Here is a 22,969-nt window from a genome sequence, read left to right on the forward strand (position 1 = left end):
AGTTACCCTAAAAAATCACATGTAAAAAACACACGTGTCTGGGTCAGAAAACTGTTGGTCTACACAAACAACCACCTGCACCTTCAGACTTGACTACTAACTAACTGTAGCTTCTGAAAATGGTATTCTGTAATGTGGTCCTTAACTGACAGTTGTAGGATCTAAATTGAAATTTTCTCTCTTGTCAAAATCTTAGAAAGAGAGGATATTGATAGTTTTGCAGAATGACCATATATTAGATTTCTGTCATCCTGCTTCCTTTCTCATGGGGGGTTATGGGGGGTTGCAGTTGGCTGTTTACTATACTGAACAACTGCTTGGTTGAATTGGCAACCTGTGCAATGCATTGAGAGAAATATTGTTTTTTTGGTTGCTGTTAAGGCTTGGAGGTACTTTGTTGTGTGTTCCTACAGTTTAGCCTGTCTTCATCCAGGTGAGATTTACACCATCTCGTTTAAGGGTCCGAAGTTCTGGAGAAACCCAAAGTGAGCGTTTGTTAGTGGGGCCGTTTTCTCTAAGGTCTTGGCTAAGTGTGTATTCCAAATGTCAACCTGTTCTGACACTGTAATTGTCAGGAAGTATTTTTTCACGGAGAGAGTGGTGGATACATGGGATGCCCTCCCGCGGGAGGTGGTGGAGATGAAAACGGTAACGGAATTCAAACATGCGTGGGATAAACATAAAGGAATCCTGTTCAGAAGGAATGGATCCTCAGAAGCTTAGCCGAGAGGCAGAACTGGTGGGGGGGTAGGCGGGGCTGGTGGTTGGGAGGCGGGGCTAGTGCTGGGCAGACTTCTACGGTCTGTGCCCTGAAAATGGCAGATACAAATCAAGGTAAGGTATACACAAAAAGTAGCACATATGAGTTTATCTTGGGCAGACTGGATGGACCGTGCAGGTCTGCCGTCATCTACTATGTTACTATCCTGCTTATTTTCGAAAGAGAAGGGCGGCCATCTTCTGACACAAATCGGGAGATGGCCACCCATCTCTCAAGGCTGGCGAAAGCTGCATAATTGAAAGCCAATTTTCACCGGCCTCAACTGCAATCTGTCGCAGGGGCGGCTAAAGTGTTAGGGGGCATGTTGGAGGTGTAGTGAAGGCGGGACGGGGGCATGCTTAATACATGGCCACCCTCGGCCGATAATGAGAAAAAAAGACCGGCTCTGACGAGCATTTGGCCGACTTTACTTGGTCCTCCCTGACAGCAGTATGCAGGTCCCTGGAACAGTTTTAGGGGGTACTGCAGTGCACTTCAGGCAGGCTGACCCAGGCCCATCCGCCCCCCATCTGTTACACTTCTGGTGGTAAATGGGAGCCCTCCAAAACCCACCGTACCCACATGTAGGTGCCCCCCTTCACCCATAAGGGCTATGGTAGTGGTGTGCAGTTGTGAGGGGGGGGGGATTTGGGGGGCTCAGCACCCAAGGGAATGGAGCTATGTATTTGGGAGCAATTAATGAAATCCATTGCAGTGCCCCCTAGGGTGCCCGGTTGGTGTCTTGGCATGTCAGGGGGTCCAGTGCACTACAAATGCCGGCCCCTTCCACGACCAAATGCCTTGGATTTGGCCGGGTTTGAGATGGCCGACTTCGATTTCCATAATCGACGAAAACCAATGCCGGCCATCTCAAACCCGGCCAAATCCAAGGAATTTTGGCTGGCCCCAACCGTATTATCGAAACGAAAGATGGCCGCCCATCTTTTTCGATAATACGGTTCGGGACCACTCTTTATGGCGCCGGCCAAATAGATGGCCGCCCGTATAGATGGCCGGCGCCGTTCGATTATGCCCATTCAGTTACTTTGTTATACTACTCATTTTACTAGATACCAAAATAAGAGATTGGACTTGTTAAAAAAGTTGGAGGAACCAAATGATTATATTTCTTACTAGCAGTGGGGTCCTTTTACTAAGCTGTGGGAAAAAGGGCCCTGGGCTAGCGATGGGGGCTGTTTTTCCCCAGACACATATGGCCATGCGGTAAGAGAACTCTTACTGCATGGCTATGTTGAGGGGAGCCCTTACCGCTACCCATTGAGGTGGCGATAAGGGCTCCCACGCTAACCCGGAGGTAACCAGGCAGGTGATCCCAATTCCCGCCAGGTTAGTGCCATGCAAGCCATTTCCGGGGGTTTTCTTTTTCCCCCGGAAATGGCGCACGCTCGGGCCGGGACTACCGTCGGTGGCCACGTTGGGCCGGCGGTAGTCCTGAAAGAGTGAGTGGTAAGCCCATGTTGGGCTCACCGCCACTCTGTAAAAGGCCCCTGTGTTTGGGCCAAGGTGTTTGCCAGCTTCCCTGACCATAGTAATTTTGGAGATTTTTGACTAATTTTTGGCATAACATAAAATTCTATAAGCTGCAAATCTATAAGCCGTTGCCTCAGGTTCGGCAGAAAGGGCCAGATTCTATATATGGCACCTGAAAAACCTGCGCAGGAGAAAAATACACTGAGGTGAATTCTGTAAAGTATGCCCAAATTTTATAGAATAGGCTTAAATTTCAGTGCAATATATAAAATATGCTAAGCGCCTCTCCACGCAACCAAGTTTGGCCATGTCCATTTAGGCCATGTTTTACTTGGTGTAAATCCCGACACCTATATTAGGCTCAGAGGGGGTGTATTCTATAATAATGTGCATAGATTTTAGAAGCGCCCATTCCACGCCCATAACCACGCCCACTTTTCACCTATGACACTTGAAATGTACACGCACCATGTTACGGAATATGCTTAGCGAGCTGTGTGTGTAAATCATAATTACTGCCAGTAGTGCTGATAATTGCTTGTTTACTGGTTAATTAGCTAATCTGTACTGTTAATTGGATGTTAAGTTTTGCGCTTTGTTATAGAATATGCTTTGATTTCCGTGTGGATATTAAGGCGCGATGTATAGAATTTGGGGGTAATAGTGTATGTCTGTTACAGAAGCCTAGCACGTCATCGGCTTCAGTAATTGAAACTTATGTTGCCAGTGCGCGTAAGTCATATAGGGGTAAATTCTCAAAAGGTTGCCAAAATTTAGGTGTAGGGATGATGTACACTAAGAGTGACTTCTGTAACAGCAGTTGTGTGTGCAACTACCGTTATAGAATGCTAACGTACGTCTTCATTTACATGCTTAACTTTAGGCGTAAGAACTTTTGTCAGCGCACTAACTGACTGACGTAGATGCTTACGCCTAACTGTAGGCAGTTAGGCGCATCAGTGCTAGCATTCTATAACCCTTGTGCTAAATGGCTGACACGCCCCTGACCCACTCATGCCCCAGCTTCCCTTAAAGTTGGGTACTCTGCAATTTGAGTGCACAACTAATATAATACCGATTTAAGGGCATTTGCACACGTAACTTCTAATTGGCGCCAATTATAACTATTATCGCTTAACACCAACTATCAGCTCATGAAGGGGTCCTTTTTGCAAAGCGGCAGTAGGGCTTCTGAGCATGTAATGCATGCCAAATCAACACTACTGCCCAGCTAGCGCGTCCACTCAGCAGCAGTTTCGAAGTTGGCGCACGCTGTTTCCTGTTTTTTCTATTTTTCTACCATGGGGGGCATTCCTGGTGGTAATCAGCAGCTTGGCCACATTGGCGCATGCCGCATGAGTACTGCGTGTGAGCCCGTACCACTAGGTCAATGAGTGACAGTAAGGGCTCAGACAGTAAATAGCCGTGTGCTACTTTTCATTTTAGCGCTTGGCCATTTACTGCCCCCATTTTAAAAAAAAAACCCCTTTTTCCCAGCCATGATTTTTAAAAAATGGCCCAGCGTGCACCAAAAACACATGCCCACACTACTGCTGGGCACTTTTTACCGTGGCTTAGTAAAAGGACCCCTGAGTTACACACGCAGTTGCCCTTGTCCTACAATTTCTGCACGCAAATATGCAAGCTAGTCACAAATTTGGGTGTTCAACTTTCTAAAATTAGGGGCATAATGTGCATCTGCCAAGGAGTGTACGTGTGTGTTGCTAAGTAACACACACGCTCAGCTTATAGAATACTATCAGTTGTGCGCATTTCATGGTGCACCAGATGTGCATTAACTGCTTAGAGCACTGTAGTAAAATAGCCCATGTGTTTTTATTAATAAAAGGCTAAGAATAGCCTCCCCTTCCCCCCCCCCCCATTCAAAAATTACTTTGAGTCTTAGCATTTTCACTTCTATTCTTTGATTTTCTTCTCTGTCAATTTTCAGGAAAACGCTCTAAAAGGGAATGGCAACGGCCAAGCAGAGGCTGGGAAGATTCTGAAAATACATCGGAATGGCAAATTACTACTTTAACATTTCTAAAGCTGGGACTTCTGTGCGTTCGGTAATCCCTGAGCTGAGAGGAACTCTGCAGCTCTCCGAGGACTGTGTTACATTCTGCACCGTGTCACTGGGGGCGTGGTGGGAGGGGGGAGAAGAAAGTGCCACCACTTTAGTAATCCTTTTTAACTGTCAGCAGTTAAAGTGTACAGAGTACCGCTGTAAATATTTTTTTAATATAGATGTCCTTTCTCAAATTGCTGAGAGTGACTTGTGATTAAAAAAAAAAATATCAAATGAAAGGTCAAAGACTGAGAGAAACTGAGGACCATTCCAGTTTGGAGGAAAGTATCCCATTAACTTGCTTGTGAGTGAAGAAGCTGGTTATTTAATTGTTTGAGGGTTTTTTCCCCTCTCCCCCCCCCCCCCCCCCCCCCACCACACACACACTTTAAGCAGAATCTGGTGCTCATCAGTTTTGCAATTATGCTTCATTTCAGAAATTCTTTATTCATGGATTGCCAGTGGATACACTGGCCAGGCTTACTGTCTCCATCTTTACCATATGCCATGTCTGGGTTTCATGGTTTTCTAAAGCTCTGTAATTTCTGGAACTCAAAGCAACTGATACACGTGAACACAGTGGCAGGAAACCACAAGCCACTTCTTTTGTGGTCAGTTGAACTGCAGCACTTGTGGGTAGAGGTCTTTTCAGATATAATTGTTGGTGCTCACTTAAGCTCTGGAAATTAGGACTGTGTACACACATGCACATGTGGAAACATGCTAATGACAGCTCTGTAACAATTTAGTGGGATACGTTTTTTTCTCAACTCTTTAGTGTTTGGTGTAGAGTGCGTTACTGCAAATTAATGGCTTGTCTGCACATAAGCACTTAAGGGTTAAAATTTGTTTCTCAGGCAACCCCATATTTTAATTTTAGATGTGTTTACTAAGGCATATTTTCATAGAGCGTAGCTTGTAAATAGCGTTTTAAATAACTTTTTTTAAATAAAAATATCTTTACAAATTTCTTTCTATAGATGTCAAACATTTATACAGCTTTTTGCTGAGTATTACGAACTGATATATTTAGTTCAATACACTTTCTTTTTCAGCTTTATTTTTTTCCTTTTTTTATTTTTTGTATTTTTGTTTTTAGGAGGGGGAAGGTGTTGCCTGAAAAACAAGTACATTTTGTGCAGCCTTATAAAAAAAAATGTCTTATACAGAATCAAATACAAAAAGAAAAATCTATTTAAGACACATTTTGAAGCTCAGTCTTCAAATTTAATACCAGCTCTTAAATTAAATTCTTGTATCATGAGGGGGATACAGTTATTTTAACAGCACCTTGTGAAGTGTTTCTGTGTTTTGTGATGATGTAATTTATTAATGTTTGTAGCTTTTTATATTTGTACATTTCTTATGAGCTTTGTTTATATACACATTACCTGGAAGTTATATCTACAAAAAGAAAAAAAAATACAGCTACAGGAAACAACTGAGGCCTTATTAACTAATCATTTTATTGTTCTTGTTGGACATGGTTTGTGAATGTGCAGATCATCTTAGATGTTAGATTAATAGGGCCCCAGATTAACCCAGAGCAGTTTTTTTTATAGCTTCCCTAGACACGGTATATTGTTCTTGTTGAGCATTTATATAATATAACCCTGATATCATGCTGTTTTTATTATGATTATTATTATTATTATTGTTATTATTATTATTATTTTCGCAACATGTACATTTCTACTGAAGTTTATTGTGGCTATCTATTACAGTGTTTATTTACCAATTCCAATCAAATGCTCTTGTATCAAGTTCATGGAATCTAAGTAAACTTAGATCAAAGTTTTAAAAAAAAGTAAAATATTTCAGTTTTTATATAGACTTGGGTTTTGTCTTTTTTTTTTTTTTTAAGTAATCTGTGGATCAGTTTTGTAAAGGTTTATACAGATACTAGACACCAAAATCCATATAAATCCATAATCCTTCAGATTATATAAGTACATAAGTATTGCCATACTGGGAAAGAACAAAGGCCCAGCATCCTGTTTCCAACAGTGGCCAATCCAGGTCACAAATACCTGGCAAGATCCCAAAAAAGTACAAAACATTTTATACTGCTTATCCCAGAAATAGTGTATTTTCCCCAAGTCCATTTAATAATGGTCTATGGACTTTCCTTTAGGAAGCCGTCCGAACCTGTTTTAAACTCCGCTAAGCTAACCACCTTTACCACATTCTCTGGCAACAAATTCCAGAGTTTAATTACATGTTGAGTGAAGAAAACTTTTCTCTGATTCGTTTTAAATTTACTACATTGTAGCTTCATTGCATGCCCCCTAGTCCTAGTTTTTTTGGAAAGCGTAAACAGACACTTCACATCTACCCGTTCAACTCCACTCATTATTTTATAGACCTCTATCATATCTCCCCTCAGCAGCCTTTTCTCCAAGATGAAGAGCCCTAGCCGCTTTAGCCTTTCCTCATAGGGAAGTTGTCCCATCCCCTTTATCATTTTCGTCACCCTTCTCTGCACCTTTTCTGATTCCACTATATCTTTTTTGAGATGCGGCGATCAGAATTGAACACAATATTTGAGGTGCCCAGTCTCCCAGTCTCGTAAGGTCCTCTTGTAATTTTTCACAATCCTCCTGCAATTTAACGACTTTGAATAACTTTGTGTCATCAGCAAATGTAATTACCTCACTAGTACTCCCATCTCTAGGTCATTTATAAATATGGTAAAAAGCAGCGGTCCTAGCACAGACCCCTGAGGAACCCCACTAACTACCCTTCTCCATTGAGAATACTGACCATTTAACCCTGAGTAGCCTAGTGGTTAGTGCACCGGACTTTGACCGTGGGGAACTGGGTTCAATTCCCACTGCAGCTCCTTATGACTCTGGGCAAGTCACTTAACCCTCCATTGTCCCAGGTACAAGTAAGTACCTGTATATACTATGTAAACTGCTTTGAATGTAGTTGGAAAAACCACAGAAAGGTGGTATATAAGTCCCATTCCCTTTCCCCTTGCTCTGTTTTCTATCTTTTAACCAGTTTTTAATCCACAATAGAACACTACCTCCTATCCCTTGACTCTCCAATTTTCTCTGGAGTCTTTCATGAGGTACTTTGTCAAACGCCTTCTGAAAATCCAGATACACAATATCAACCGGCTCACCTTTATCCACATGTTTGTTCACCCTTTCAAAGAAATGTAGTAGCTTGGTGAGGCAAGATTTCCCTTCACTAAATCCATGTTGACTTTCTCATTAATCCATGCTTTTGAATATGGATATTATGGAGCTGTCCTATACTATGTGTCTGAGTCAGGGGCAGAGCAAGGACAGGACAAAATAATCCAGATTTGTGATAGCCAGCTGCTGTCTTGGGGGCCAATGCTCAAAGCTGGGCGCTAAAGCCCACAATGCAAAATGCCATAGCGCAACAACAGCGCAGGAAAATCACTAAGGGGCCTTTTTACTAAGCCGCTTAAGTGCCTACACCTGCCCAACGTGTGCCAATTCCGAGTTATCGCCTGGCTACCATGTGGCCTTTGCAGTAATTTCATTTTTGGTGCGTGTCCACTTTACATGTCTGAAAAAATATTTTTTATTTTGTGGCACGTGTCAGTTATGCGCGCCAAGTGGCATTCGACGTGCTTGGGTCAGTTACCGCGTGAGTCTTTACTGCTAAGTTAATGGCTGGCGGTAAGGTCTCAAACCCAAAATGAATGCGTGGTAATTTTCATTTTGCCACACGTCCATTTTCAGCAAAAATTTTAAAAAGCCCTTTTTTACAGGTGAGCTGAAAAATGGTTCTGTGTGCGCCCAAAACCCATACCTACACTACCACAGGCCATTTTTCAGTGCACCTTAGTAACAGGGACCCCTAAGCGATGCTCAAAGGAAATGATACGAATAGTATGTGTGGTTAATTTGTGCTAACAAACAAAAGCAAGGGGAGGAACTTGCCTGGTACATGCGTACAACTGTTTTGCAGGAAGTCTGGCTCTTATGCTAATGTCCAGACAGAACAAGAAGTGGGAACAGGATCTGACTCTTCAAAACAGACCAAGGACTCTTGGTATGTAGTAAAAAAGTTTTATTAGATGATGACTCAACACGGTACCACATTAGTCTTAGTAAAACTATTTGGCAAACGCAAATATTTTCAATGGTGTGTCTTTAAAATAGAACGTTGTTGGTCTTAATAAAGACTGTTGATGAATGTGTCCTGGTTTTCTCACATTTCAGTGGCGCCCATAAGCGACACAACTAAGTCACATAGTTGAAAAGCGGGCATGACCATGAGCGGGACATGGACATTTCTAAAATCTACGTCCATTGTTATAGAATACACCCAATCTGCGCTTAATATAGGGCCTGTTTTACAAAACCGCACTGCCGATTCTCAGTGCGGCAAACAAGAGGAAGCCCATTCAATTCCTATGGGCTTCCTCTCATTTGCCGCACAGGAATCGCTAGTGCAGCTTTGTAAAAGATGACCTTAGGCATTGGGAATTTTCGCCAAGTAAAACATGGCCTAAATGGACATGACCAAATGTAGATGTGCTGTGAGCCGCTCAGCATATTCTATATACCGTGCAGAAATTTATTCTATAAAATATAGGCGTACTTTAGAGAATATACCTAGGCATCATTTTTTTCGGTGTGGATTTTTCAGGCGCCTTATATAGAATCTAGCCCTTTGTGGCTAAAATCTAGATGCGGGCACCTATACCAGCTATAAGTTATTGCACTTTAATCACCTAATTCTGTATATTTGCCAAAAAATGTATGTGCAAATTTGGGCATGTGCTCATTTGCATGCACAGTGTAATTAAACAAGCTAATTAGCACCAATGAGGGGCTTTAACAAGCAATTATTTGCACTACTTAAATTTAATTGAACTTTATGCGTAAAAATTTACGCACAGGATCTGCACCTAGAATTTTATGCATGATTTGAAAAAGGGGGCGTGGAAAGGGGAGGGTCATGGGCAGCATGGAGGCATTCCTAAAATGAATGCATGTTTTTATAGAATAATGGGTATGCGTGCCTAATGTAGGTGTACACATTTCAGTTGGTGCAAATGGCCCATGCCTAAAGTTAGACGGAATTCCCGGGCATAAGCACTATTCAATAAAAACCGCAGCTAGCTTTAAGCGCAGCTTATAAAATAGCACTTTTTTCAGCACCAGTTTTGTTTTGGTGCCATGTAGATTGTAAAGACATTTTCTGCCACGAGTATTCTAAAAAGAAAAAGTTAGTGTTTACTTCGTGGCTTAAAATAGGTGCCATAAAACAGTGCCATAGGTAGGAGCCCTGCTACGGAATTAGCTTGAAAAAACAAACAGAAAAGGAGACAGGCCGCATTATATTTTCTCAGAGCGTGAAGCAGAGAAACTATTTATACCAATCATTTCCCTTTGAAGATTACCTAACCCCTTACCACGTTATTTGTGCTTTAAACCATTCAGATTGTTGACTCCTGATGCAGGCGCCTAGCGCTGAAACACGGAACTGTGTTGAGTCTACCTTCTGAATTTCCACCGCCTTTTGGGGATTGTTTTATGTCAACCTACAGACTTCTTTCTCATAATAAACTATAGGGCCTGTTTACAAAGGCGCGCTAGCATTTTTAGTGTGCTCTAAAAGTTAGTGCACGCTAACCGTGTAGATGCCCATAATATTCCTCTGCTAAAAACACTAATGCGCCTTTGTAAACAGGGCCCTATATTTTTCCAGTTTTTACGCAAAAGTTCCCACGGAATTCAAACATGCGTAGGATAAGCATAAAGGAATCCTGTGCCGAAGGAATGGATCCTCAGGAGCTTAGTCAAGATCGGGAGGCGGGGCTGGTGGTAGGGAGGCGGGGATAGTGCTGGGAAGACTTATACGGTCTGTGCCAGAGCTGGTAGTGGGAAGCGGGACTGGTGGTTGGGAGGCGAGGATAGTGCTGGGCAGACTTGTACGGTCTGTGCCAGAGCTGGTGGTTGGGAGACGGGGCTGGTGGTTGGGAGGCGAGGATAGAGCTGGGCAGACTTATACGGTCTGTGCCCTGAAGAGCACAGGTACAAATCAAAGTAGGGTATACACAAAAAGTAGCAATATGAGTTATCTTGTGGGCAGACTGGATGGACCGTGCAGGTCTTTTTCTGCCGTCATCTACTATGTTATGTTACTATGTTACGCCAAAGTTCTGTGATTCAGTTTTCATTGGTCCATCCCTACTTCCTTGTCCTATATAGAAGTAGCTTGTTCACTTTCTACATTGGATCAACACAGTCTGATCCTTTGGCTGTTTCTCAATGTGGTGATGCTCAAAAAAAATGGAGGAAAGGCCTCAAAAGGTATTGGGGGTCACTCCGTTCACTCTGCAGCTCCTCAGTACCTCTCCACTCTCATCTCTCCGTACATTCCTCCCTGGGAACTCCGTTCACTGGGTAAATCTCTCTTGTCTGCATCCTTCTCCTTCACCGCTAACTCCAGACTCCGTTCCTTTTACCTTGCTGCACCATATGCCTGGAATAGACTTCCTGAGCCGGTATGTCAAGCTGCATCTCTGGCCATCTTCAAATTAAAGCTAAAAGCCCACCTTTTTGATGCTGCTTTTAACTCCTAACCCTTACTCACTTGTTCAGTACCCTTATTTTATCATCACCACCTTAGTAATTCCCTTTTCTCTTATTTGTCCTGTTTGTCCTAATTAGATTGTAAGCTCTGTCGAGCAGGGTCTGTCTTGTGAGAAGGAAGAGGCTGTCCTACCCTGGTTAGGCCCCTAGAGGGCGCTGTTCCCCTAAAATGTCTAGGGAGAAGGGCTGGGTGAGTCACTAAAGGGAGCCAGTAAGGGGTGTATAGCAGGAGGTCGCTAGGACCGAGGAGAGTCCTGGGGATAGAAACAGGTGCAGCAGGTTATGGGCTGGGTCCTGTTTGGTCATTAACCACTTAATACCCCACCTGAGTGTGAGGGAGAGAGGAGAGCTAGCAGCTGAAGAAGAGAGCTGGTAACTGAAGCAGGAGGATCCCCATGAGAAGTACTGGCTGAGCCCTTTGGACTGGTGGTGAACTGTGTGCAAAGCAAGGAAGCTGGCTGGGGTAAGAAGGCCCTAGAGTGTCAGGTATAAGAACTGTGTGTTACAAGGAAGGACTGTGTGTCCAGGTTACAAGGAAGGACTGGGTGTCCATGTTACAAGGAAGGACTGTATGTCCAGGTGCTTAAGCTGGAAGATTGAACTGAGTAGGAAGAAATGTTTAAGCTGGAAGAACTGTTTAAGCTTGTAAAAGTGTTTTAAGCTGGAAGAAGTGTGCCCCAGGAAGCGGGAATAAAAGATTTGTATGAGAAATATCCTGTTGGTGAGACCTGACTATGTTTGCCTTTTGAGAAGCAGGTCACCCTGAGCAGAAAGGGGTAGTAGACTAATTTACATAAAATCTGCATACTGAGAACTAGCTCACCCTGAGTGAAAGAGGGACCTGGGATCCTGAGGTGGTAGCTTCATCTTCACAATAGCCTCATCATTTTCACAGTCTCTTCTTGTTCAAATGTACAGCACTGCATACATCTAGTAGCGCTATAGAAATGATAAGTAGTAGTAGTAGTACTTCCAAGCTATGTCAACCTTAGGGAACCCTCTCACTCACCACTGGCATTAAAACCTCCAATTGTTCTTATACATTGGGTCTACTTTACTAGAATTAACCAGACTTCTAAGGTTAAATTTGAACTTATCTTCAGCAGCTCAGTCTCGTATAACTGTCCACGGCCAACTTTGGCCAAGGTTTTGGTTCCTGCTTCAGGGTCCGTGGCGTACTCAACTGCCTTCTGCAAAAGAATACACTTTTTAACAATCATTTCCTTACCGTACCTCACTTTCACCACAAACTCTATCACAACGCCTCACTTTGAGCATCACCACATTGAGAAATAGCTAAAGGATCAGATTGTGTTGATCTGATAGTATAATACGGTGATCCTTTTCTAGCTCTGTGTTTATATATAGAACACTTTTTACATTGACCGTAGGTTAAATCAGCTTATCTGTGGTTGTTTTCAGGAGCCTAGTCTCCTTATCATATTGATGCATGAGTGAGCATAGCAGACATCTGTATTCTTAAAAACACACAGAACCCTTCATTCTTAAAAACAGACACACAAGCCTTTGAAACATAAAATAAGATGGCTATAATTTAGTAAATGATGGCAGATAGACACACATGGTCCATCCACTCTGCCCACAAGGTGGCCAGAGCTGCACCTATCTCTCCTGCAGCTTATACTAAGCAGTTAGCTTAGCAGGGTTTAAAAAAGGTTTGGATAATTTCCTAAAAGAAAATCCATAAGCTTATTATTAGGATGGACTTGGGAAAATCCATTGCTTTATTTCTAGGATAAGCAGCATAAAATCTGTTTTACTCTTTTGGGATATTGTCAGGCACTTGTGATTTTATTAGCCACTGTTGAAAACAGGATGCTGGGCTTGATGGACCTTTGGTCCATCCCAGTATGGCAATGCTTACGTTCTTATCATCAAATACTAGCATCACAATATTTACCACAAATAGACATTTATATTTGATACAGTGGTTTTAAAATTATGGTTGCAACATTGTCATATTTATTGTCAATCAATACTTGATTAAATCAACAATCTAATAATGTTGCAAACTGTCAACATTTTACTCGCTATGAACCTTAAAGTGTCTTCCTCTCCCCCTCTTAGATTCATGGCATATAATGTAAATGCGATATAAAATTCACGGATTTGATCTATCCTTGCCATTTTCAGTACACAGACCATAGAAGTCAACGCGATTCTGACCTTCCCAAGTGGTGGAGTTGCTGTTGAAGCCCACTCCAGGTGTATTAAATAGGTGCCAGTAAGGGATCCCACTGGAAATGGCCGTGTGGCAAGTGTGCACTTACAGCTGTGGTGAAAGGGGCCTTGGCATGCAGTAAATCCACGCGCTGAAGTTACCGCAGGGCCCCTGAAGGCAACAAAACAGTGTGACAAGGCAGTGGCTGTGTAGAGAGAGGTGTAACCAGCAGAAGAAAGGAGGTGTTGATGCCTCTGTACAAGTCGTTGGTGAGGCCCCACCTGGAGTATTGTGTTCAGTTTTGGAGGCTGTATCTTGCTAAAGATGTAAGAAGACTTGAAGCAATCGAGAGGAAGGAGACAAAAATGATATGGGGATTGCGCCAAAAGACATATGAGAAGAGACTGGAAGACCTGAATATGTATACCTTAGAGGAGAGGAAGGACAGGGGAGATATGATACGATGTTTAAATACTTGAAAGGTATTAATATAGAAACAAATATGTTCTAGAGAAGGGAAAACGGTAAAACTAGAGGACATGAATTGAGGTTGTGGGGTGGTAGACTTAGGACTAATATCAGAAAATTCTTTTTCACGGAGAGGGTGGTTGATGCCTGAAATGCTCTTCTGAGGGAGGTGGTGGAGGAAAAAAACTGGCACAATTCAATGAACACAGAGGATCTCTAATTATAAAAAAACAAAACTTAAGGTTTGCATGTCAAGTGGTGCTTAGATGGCAACTCTGGCTGTATCAACTAAGGTGAGCTCTGGGCTGGCTTGTACGGTCTGAGTCCCTCATATAGCAATCCGGTTTAGGATGGGCTTTAGAGAGCTTTGATGGAAACTCCAGTAATTTGGAATGTGAGGACAGTGCCAGGCAGACTATTTATGATCTGTGTCCTGCAAATGACAACACGGATTGGGACAGGCCTTGACGGCAACTCCAGTAGTTGAAACATAAGGACAGAGCAAGGTGGACTTCTACGGTCATGTCGCAGAAACAACGACGAAAGACCATGATCAAGTATATAATATCACATTCAGTGTTGATTTAATCTAGAATTGTTAATGAATGTGACTGTTGGGCAGACTGGATGGACCATTCAGGTCTTTATCTGTCGTCACTTACATGTTACTATGTTTACTGCAGCTTGGTAAAAAGGAGCCCTTTGGAAGCTGGATTAGTAATTAAAATAAACATAATTGACTACATTTTGAATACCTCTGTGCGACAGTTTTGACATGCGGAACGTGAAACAGCATTTTAATTAATTAATTTATTTATTTGTTACATTTGTACCCCACATTTTCCCCACCTATTTGCAGGCTCAATGTGGCTTACACAGTACCATAAAGGCATACGCCAAGTCCGGTTGAGAACAAATACAAGGTTATGTTGTAGTCGAATAAGGTAGGTGCGTTTCAGGCACCATGAAGGTTGAAGGGAGGGAAGATTGTAAATTGTCCAGTATGGTCATTGGTTGTGTTGTGTTGCCAGGTGTGGGGATTTTACGTTGGGTCGGCGGGGTAATTCAAATTTCTTACGTTTCTCATATATCACTACTTATTGGGACTTCATTTAGAAAAGACCCCAATTAGCCAATCATCTAAATGCTTGATTAATCCCTTCCTGCAAACTCCTTTAATCCATGAAGAAAAAGGTAGTCTTAAGGCATATCCAGCGACTCAAAAATCATTATTAATCCTCATTATTATATTTTTAAAAAGCAGAAGGAATTGCACACATTCACGTCAGGATGTGTTTTATAAAGATCCTGACAAATGCAGAGCAGATGATAAAATATGAGTAAGGACATGCATGGCTGCGTGTGCCTTCCCCATCATGTCCAGTGGGAGCAGTGATTTGCATGGAGAGAAAAAAGGCATCCTGGGCAGCTTTACCTCTAATACTAGTACTGTGAAATTTCCACTTGGGCTCAGGGGCACCATTTTGGATTCTGTTCCTACTCGATCACCAGGAACCCTCTGTCAGAACCTAGGCTGGGATTGGGGTGTGAGACATTTCTAAGCTTCTAAAATAAGGGTCAAAATATGACAGCGCTATCTGGAGTAATGAAGAGAGTTTAGAGTGTGAAAATTATAAGCAGCAAGATTGAAGGATCCCTGATGCAGCAGTGGTGAGGGAGCCATGACATACTGGTCACATTGGAGTTATTCTGTTGGACTGTATTTTTTTTGTTGTTACATTTGTACCCTGTGCTTTCCCGCTCAATGCAGCTTACATGGGGCAATGGACGGTTAAGTGACTTGCCTAGAGTCACAAGGAGCTGCCTGTGCCTGAAGTGGGAATCAAACTCAGTTCCTCAGTTCCCCAGGACCAAAGTCCACCACCCTAACCACTAGGCCACTCCTTAAGTGTGCTGCACACCTTTAAAAGATAAGAGTGGAACTTCAAAAGATAATTGGATTATTTCATGAGCCACATTTTAGCCTGTTAAATATAAAAGTGTGTTTATGAACATAGACTGTGAGAGGTATTGGAACATTTTTTTTAGATATGAATGATTTTTGAAGTTGCATGTTATAGAATAAAAAGAAGTTTTTTTTTTTTTTTAAGCTGGTGATTGAAAAGAAGGGAGCAAAACTGCAAAACATATTTCAGTAAAGCTACCTGAATTTTCTGAGGCTTTTTCCTACCCTTAAAAGGTATGATAAGCTGTGCTGTTAAGAAGATATGGATGTTGTCGAACTGTTAGGGAAATTTTAACATCTGTCACAGTATTACAGTGGTATTATGGTATGGCTGGTTGATAGTTGGAACCACTGGCCTCATTGTAGGTTGGAGTGAATTGACATCAAAATATCAATACCATAGGCCACTGGAGAATGGCAGGTGGCTGATAAGAAGAGTGAATAATTCAATATAAAAGAATTAAAACAATGCATCAAACTATTAAATCTTTCATAGACATGCAGTTCTCTTCTGGTTGGCAACTTTTGGAAGCAAGTACCTAGCTGTATTTGGGTGAAAGTCTGAAAAATAAAAACAAAACAAATGATCTTTATCCTTTTGTCAATATTACTATATTGTAATGAAATTCAGGGAAAGACACTTGATGGTTTTTCAATAGTAGGTTTGCCCTGTGTCACCTAACAATTAGTTCTATGCAGAACAATTTTGAGCTTAATCCTGAGAAATGCAGCCTAATTAGGTTACAGCAAATTAACACCAATTATTAGCATTAATTGGGAATAATTTAGAGTTTTGTGTGCTTCTGCCTGTTCACTATTCTATAAACTTGTGTGCCAATACTGTCTCATATGCAACCCAAGAGGGGGTGTGGCCAGGGGCGAGTCAGAGACATTTCCATCATTTAGATGCAAAGGGGCCCTTTACAAAGGCCCACTGAAAAATGGCCTGCGGTAGTGTAGACGCATGTTTTGGGCACGTGCAGAATCATTTTTCAGGGCATCTGTAAAAAATGTCTTTTTTTTTTTGCCAAAAATGGACATGCGGCAAAATGAAAATTGGTGCACGTCCATTTTGGGTCTGAGACCTTACTGCCAGCCATTGACCTAGTGGTAAAGTCTCATGCGGTAACTGAGTGGTAATGACCTACGTGTGTAAAATGAAACTTGCCATGTGTTGGATGCTTGCCAAAAATGAAATTACTGCAAGAGCCATAGGGTAGCCGGGCAGTAACTCCATTTTGGCGCATGTTGGGTGCACGTAGATGCTTATGTGGCTTAGTAAAAGGGCCCCAATGTTATTGAATTCCAAGGTTCGTGTCCAACTTGTGCACCACACACTCAAAGTTGGCCACAGGACTTGGCGCTAAGTGTTATTCTATAAAGAGTGCTTGGCGTGGAGGGCCCTATATGGAATGTGATTTCATAAAACTAGCTACTATTGGACCAATTTTTAAACTCCTTAAACTCAACAGTTGGCATTCCTTTCACATGATATTTAAAGATATGCTTAAATATTCAGTGCTAGCTGATGCTGGCACTCAATATTCAGCTGTGACAGTATTATTATGCTGGGCTTGATGGACCTTTGGTCTTTCCCAGTATGGCAATACTTATGTAGTAATATTTATTTCTTTAGATTTTGCTCACACCTTTTTCAGTAGTAGCTCAAGGTGAGTTACATTCAGGTACTCTGGATATTTCTCTGTCCCAGAAGGGCTCACAATCTAAGTTTGTAGCTGAGGCAATGGAGGGTTAAGTGACTTGCCCAAGATCACAAGGAGCAGCAGTGGGATTTGAACCGGCCATCTCTGGATTGTAAGACCGGTGCTCTAACCACTAGGCCACTCCTTGTGACTCATGTTTAGTTCCTAGGTGTTCTCAGTAACTAAGGGAGTCTTTTACAAAGGCGCACTAGTGTTTTTAGCACTCGCTAAAAATTCACGAGTGCTATAAACTAAGATGCCCATAAGAATATAATGACAAATACGAACCAGATACTATCAAAACGTGTATACAATAATAATAAAGGTGAAGCTTGACCTCATATTCAGTTTAAACACTGTGGAGACTAATTCTTGTATATGTAATATAATATTTATTTTGGAGGGTTTTCAGAGTATTAACTCACCCAATATGAGACCTATATATTTAACTTACAGTCTCTACGGGTGGTTTGAGCATCTCAATCATTGAACCCTCCGTGGTTTTTTTAATATTTGTATATATCGTGACTTAACCAAACCACTCTAAGGTGCTCTAATCATATAAGAGTTAATACTCTGCCATAGTAATAAAAATTAATAAGGATATAAGTGTCAAGCTAACACCTACTGTTCCACTAGTCCTCGGTGAAGCTAAAACTTTGACCAATAGTGGTCTTTCTTAACTTTGATAATACACAGAAAAAGAGAGAAGCACTTATCTTATTTCATCAATTAGTTCTCTTTAGGATTAAGGATGCTAAGCCATCATGATGTCTTCAAATGAAGGCTCCACAGTGTCTCTCACCAAAAGTGAGCACTGACTCTTTGCTCCCTTTAAAGATGTGTATTCCATAAGGTATCAAAAATCCGCTATACTTTCTACTGATCATCAAGAGTCCAACTCTGCAGGGTTTCGTCCAAAACTTCCTCAGGAACTCCAAAATGATTTCTGCTCTGTAACGGAAATTCTTACTCTCTAGTATGGTTCTGACTTCACAAGAGGAATATATCCGTTCCCTGACAGGAAATGACGTCACATGATCTCCCAGAATAGCATATTAAATGCACCTGAACCTCGTTAGAGACAATAATAAAGAATGTCAAAAAGTTATTCAAATCACTGTATTCCATTCTATGCAATCGTTCAATCCATGAGGTATTAAAGTATTTAATTCAAAGATCCAAAATTGTTCTTTCCGATTAAGTATTTGTTGTAAATTGCCCCCTCTGTTGGAACTAATGACGTGGTCTATCACCAACCATTTCAATTGTTCGAATTGATGATTAAATTCTATACAGTGGGCAAACATCGGAGCTGTGAGTATTTGTTTATTTAACCTACTTTTATGCTCGACAAGTCAAGTCTTAACTTGTCTCGCTGTGCGTCCCACATACCAAAGTTGGCACGGGCAAATTATGCCGTAGATGACAAATGTGGATTCGCAAGTAGTATAAGTTCTATGATGATATTTTTTGTATGGTTTCCTAGGATGGTTCCACTCACAACACTGTATGGTTTGATTGCAAAATTGACAATGTCCACACGCTGAATGGCCTTTTTTTTTCCATTATCGGCGAAAGCCGGCCATCTGGTAGCCACGCCCATGCCTGCCCATTTCCCGCCTTCGCTAAGCTGCCGACACACCCCCTTGAACTTTCACCGGCGAGGCGATGGGAAAGTGGCGATGCTGTCAAAAATGCCGCTTTCGATTATACCGATTTCGCCACTTTTACGAAATCGCCGGCCATCTCCCGATTTATGTCGGGAAATGGCCGGCGATCACTTTCGAAAATGAGCTGGATACTTTATTCATGAAGGACCCAACATGGGCCGTGTTTTGGTGGTAGTCCGCCTGCATTGGGGTCAGTAAAAAAAATCTTGCGGACAGGTCTTTAGAAAGCAAAACAAAAAAAACCTCTTTGGATGAATAACTGCTAATGTGCAGGCTATAAAAAATGTTCTTAGTGATGCAAGTGTCACGAAAAAAGCTGTCACTTGAAAAAAGCCACCAAAGCCAGAAGCACTATGTATGTCACCGTCAATGATGTCATCAAAGACAGATAATGGTGCTGGTATCCAGAAGTTTTTCATGCTGCCTATCTGGGAGTGACTCGGGGGGGGGGGGGGGCAGGGAGAATAGCAAGAGCCATTCTCCAACAGAGAGAGAATCTCCCTTCTACAGCGTCAAAGCCAGAGATTACACTAGAGAACAAGCTAGAGAAACATCTATGTCTGCCCCGCCATAGGAAAGGAACACTGACAAATGGCCCTGCAAATAGACCTTCCTTTTGCAAGGCATATTGAAGGTAAAAAGCAAGAGGCCAAACTATGAGACCATGGGTCAACACCAGATATGTGCCACCATCCCTTTCTCTAGCTTTATAAAAGTCTTGAAAAGAGGAGGGATTTAATCATGGAAATTATGAGTCATTTTCATTAATGCCCAGATTGAAACTGATGCAAAAACTGAGGACACCTATTCCACCAGGCCATAAAAACAGGAAATATGCGACATAGGAGATTCTATTCATTGTTATTAATCACCCACTGCATTAAAAAAAATTAACATAGGGGCCCTTTTACTAAATGCGCTAAGAAACGGGCTCGGTGCATGGGAAAATCCCACATTAAAACATACTAAGCCCATTTCTAGCACATCCCTAAAATAGGTATTTTTAAAAAATTTTTTGAAGGTCCTCCGTTGATTTCTCTATTAGCACAAGAGACCTGCAAAATAATTAATGCAAGAGCACTTAGTACCTCCTATTTAGGAACCACTAAAGACTCCTGTGTTAAGTCAGAATTATCCAGTTAGCATTCTAATGCAAATTTGCTAAATAACTCTTCTGTACCCATGACAAGCCCCATCCCCCCAAACAAACAAAAAAAAAATGGCACACAATCAATGTACAGTGACATGCAAATTACTGCTTTTGATTTGGTTAATCATTCCCTTCTGCTGTCCTGCATGCAATCTTTTCATTTTGGGGGTAATGTTCTCTCCTGGTTCACTTCTTACCTTTCTGACCAGTCACTTATGTCTCTACATCTGCTGCTTTCTGTCTTAAGTGTGGAGTCCCTCAGGGCTCCGTTCTCTCTCCTGTCTTATTCAACATCTTCCTCAATCCATTAGCTTCCCTCTTATAATATTTTAATATCTGTTTTTTTGTTCTATGCCGATGACATTTGCATATCTTTCTTACTACCGTCTCTGCCCCTGACCTTGGTCCTCTTTACTCAGCTCTTCGTGCATTGGAATGGCTTCATACAGACTTCTTCTTAATACCTCTAAGACTACTGCTTGCGGGATAACTGGTTCGCAACTTATTCCCTCCATCCCTTTGTTGTTCTTTCATCATTCTTTGACACCAGTACCTTTCCTTTGGATTCCTGACTATCCTTTGAAAACCAAATCTCTCACTTTAGGACTGGCTTCCTTTGGCTATGCCACTTATGCGCTATTTACAAACTTTTTGACTTTCCTTCAATGCACACTCTAATTGATGCTTTTATATTTCCTGCTTAGACTACTGTAAATCAGGTAACAGAACTCTGTTGCCCATTTATTATTACATGCCAGAAAAAAAAAACGATCACATCACTCCTCTGTTCCTTTGATTACATTGGTTTCCTATCTCATATAGATTCTAGTTCAAGATTCTCATCCTCACTGGATTAACTTTGTCAGTGGTGGCTTTGTGACAATGTTGTTTTTTTCTAGTTTGTATCCTTGTGTTTATAACTGTGGCGAAATGGTGAATTTTTCAGCATATGAATTATAAGAATATTTCCTGAAGTGCGTTTCTCTAGTTTGGCCAGCAGGTGGTGCATATTTTATGTTTAAAGCTGTTATACAGAAATGACTGCTCTTTCTTTAGTTTAACACAAAGAGGAAGTAACCTGCAGTGATGTGGCCAGCTACTTTAAAAAAAAATGTGGTTTTGGGTCTGATTGGCCCAGGAGCTCAAATTTAGTCGGGAAATACTGGATTTTTCTCCAGTCCCAGTTTGGACGTAGAGACAGAGGCCCAGATGCACAAAACCTAACGAGCCCACAACTTGCGTTTTAAACTGGTTCCAGCCAGTTTAAAACGCAAGTAGTTCACCCCGGGCATGCACTAAGGGCATTTTCCCTGCCACGGTAGCAGGCAACGAAAACGGAATGCAAATGATTGAAAAGCTATTATAATGAGCTGCACTACCGTTGCAGCCCATTATAATGAGATGCACTACCGTTTTTCCAATTCCCTTACCGTAGGAACCCTAACGAGATGTCTGACCTCTCCTTAGGGCTCCTGTGAGGGAATCGGAAAGGAAAAGGGCCCCCAAAAAAGGTAAAAAAGAAAAGAAAAAAAAGCAGGGAGCGCATGTGAGGGGCGTCCTTTAAGGACGTACTCTCCCTGCGCTTCTGAGAGACGACTTTTTTTTCGCATTTTTTTTTAGCTCTGCCGGCGCTGGTGTTTTTTTCCCCCCTTCTATTTTGTCTTCGCCGCCCCTCCACAGCAAAACTTTTATATTTTCCTGGTTGCCGGAGAATCGGGACGTCCCTTTAGATTAGGCTCCTCTTCCTGGTCTCTTCAGCCAATCAGAGCGCGTTTTGATGAGAACAGCCAGCTAAGCCCTGCTTTGATTGGCTGAAGAGACCAGGAAGAGGAGCCTAATCTAAAGGGACGTCCCGATTCTCCGACTCAGGTACCGAAGGAATAGAGAATGCAAGTGAGCTACAACGAGTAGCTCATTTGCATTCCCTATCGTTGATGCATTCCCGTTCCCTACCGATTCGCTATGGAATCGGTAGGGAACGGGAATTACCGACGTCTTTAATGCATCTGGGCCAGAGAGAAAGAAATCTTTACTGAGACCCTGTGAGCAGTTATATTCTGTAACCTGTGAGCAGCTATATTTCCTTTACTTCCCAGGCAGTAGTATCCAGGTAGTAATACAATGTTTAGATAGTTTTATAATTGATCCTTATTCAGTTACCTGCTATTTGCCATCTGTTTTTATAGTTCACTGTTCAATATTTTTATGACAATAAACTTTTTTTAGTTTATTGACTGCATGTCTAGACTGACTAAGAATCCTGGTGGTTTGTGTGTTTGTGAGTACTTTCTAGGGTGGGGGGGGGGGGGGGGAATGAGGAATGGGACTTGATACACTACCTTTCTGTAGGTTTTGCAACTACATTCAAAGCGGTTTATATAGTATATATAGGTGCTTATTTGTACCTGGGGCAAGGAGCTGCAGTGAGACTCAAACCCAGTTCCCCCAGGATCAAAGTCTACTGTACTAACCACTAGGCTACTCCTCCACTCTAGGAACTGTGGGACCACTGGGAGTGTAGCCCCAGAAACATATAAATCACTGGAGATATCTTGAGAGCAGGAGACTTGCCCAGAGGTGGTTGGGACCCAGTCGGAGGGAGGATGGTGCTAGTGTAGAGCACATCCCAGGTGCAGGCGGACCTGAGCTGTGCTGGGGATAGACCCTCCAAGTGACCACAGGATTAGCCCCAGGTGAGTGACTAGGCGTTTTGTGACAATGACCCTTGATAAATTTGTTTGTCTCTTTCTTTTTTTTTTTCTTTTGTAAATCACTTTGTCCTCACCTATGTAAAGGCAGTATATCAAATGAAGAAATAAACATAAGCATTTTGTGGTAAGCCTTTTTTCCTTCATTAAGCACGCATTAGCACTTCGGGGTGAATTCTATAAATTGCACCTAAAAAAATCAGTGTGTAAAAA

At 42.0% G+C, this 22,969-nt stretch overlaps 1 protein-coding gene across 1 annotated transcript in view; it reads left to right on the forward strand.

Moving 5' to 3' along the window:
• PHF2 (PHD finger protein 2) overlaps positions 1-22,969 on the forward strand; it is a 289,360-nt gene that overhangs the window by 220,240 nt on the left and 46,151 nt on the right. The window contains exon 22 of the mRNA XM_030206771.1: positions 4,203-4,320. Within this exon, the coding sequence (XP_030062631.1) occupies positions 4,203-4,320 (118 nt within the window). The remainder of the gene's footprint in view (positions 1-4,202; positions 4,321-22,969) is intronic.

This window comes from Microcaecilia unicolor, chromosome 6 (genome assembly GCF_901765095.1).
Source record: "Microcaecilia unicolor chromosome 6, aMicUni1.1, whole genome shotgun sequence".
In the NCBI taxonomy this organism is placed as follows: Eukaryota; Metazoa; Chordata; class Amphibia; order Gymnophiona; family Siphonopidae; genus Microcaecilia; species Microcaecilia unicolor.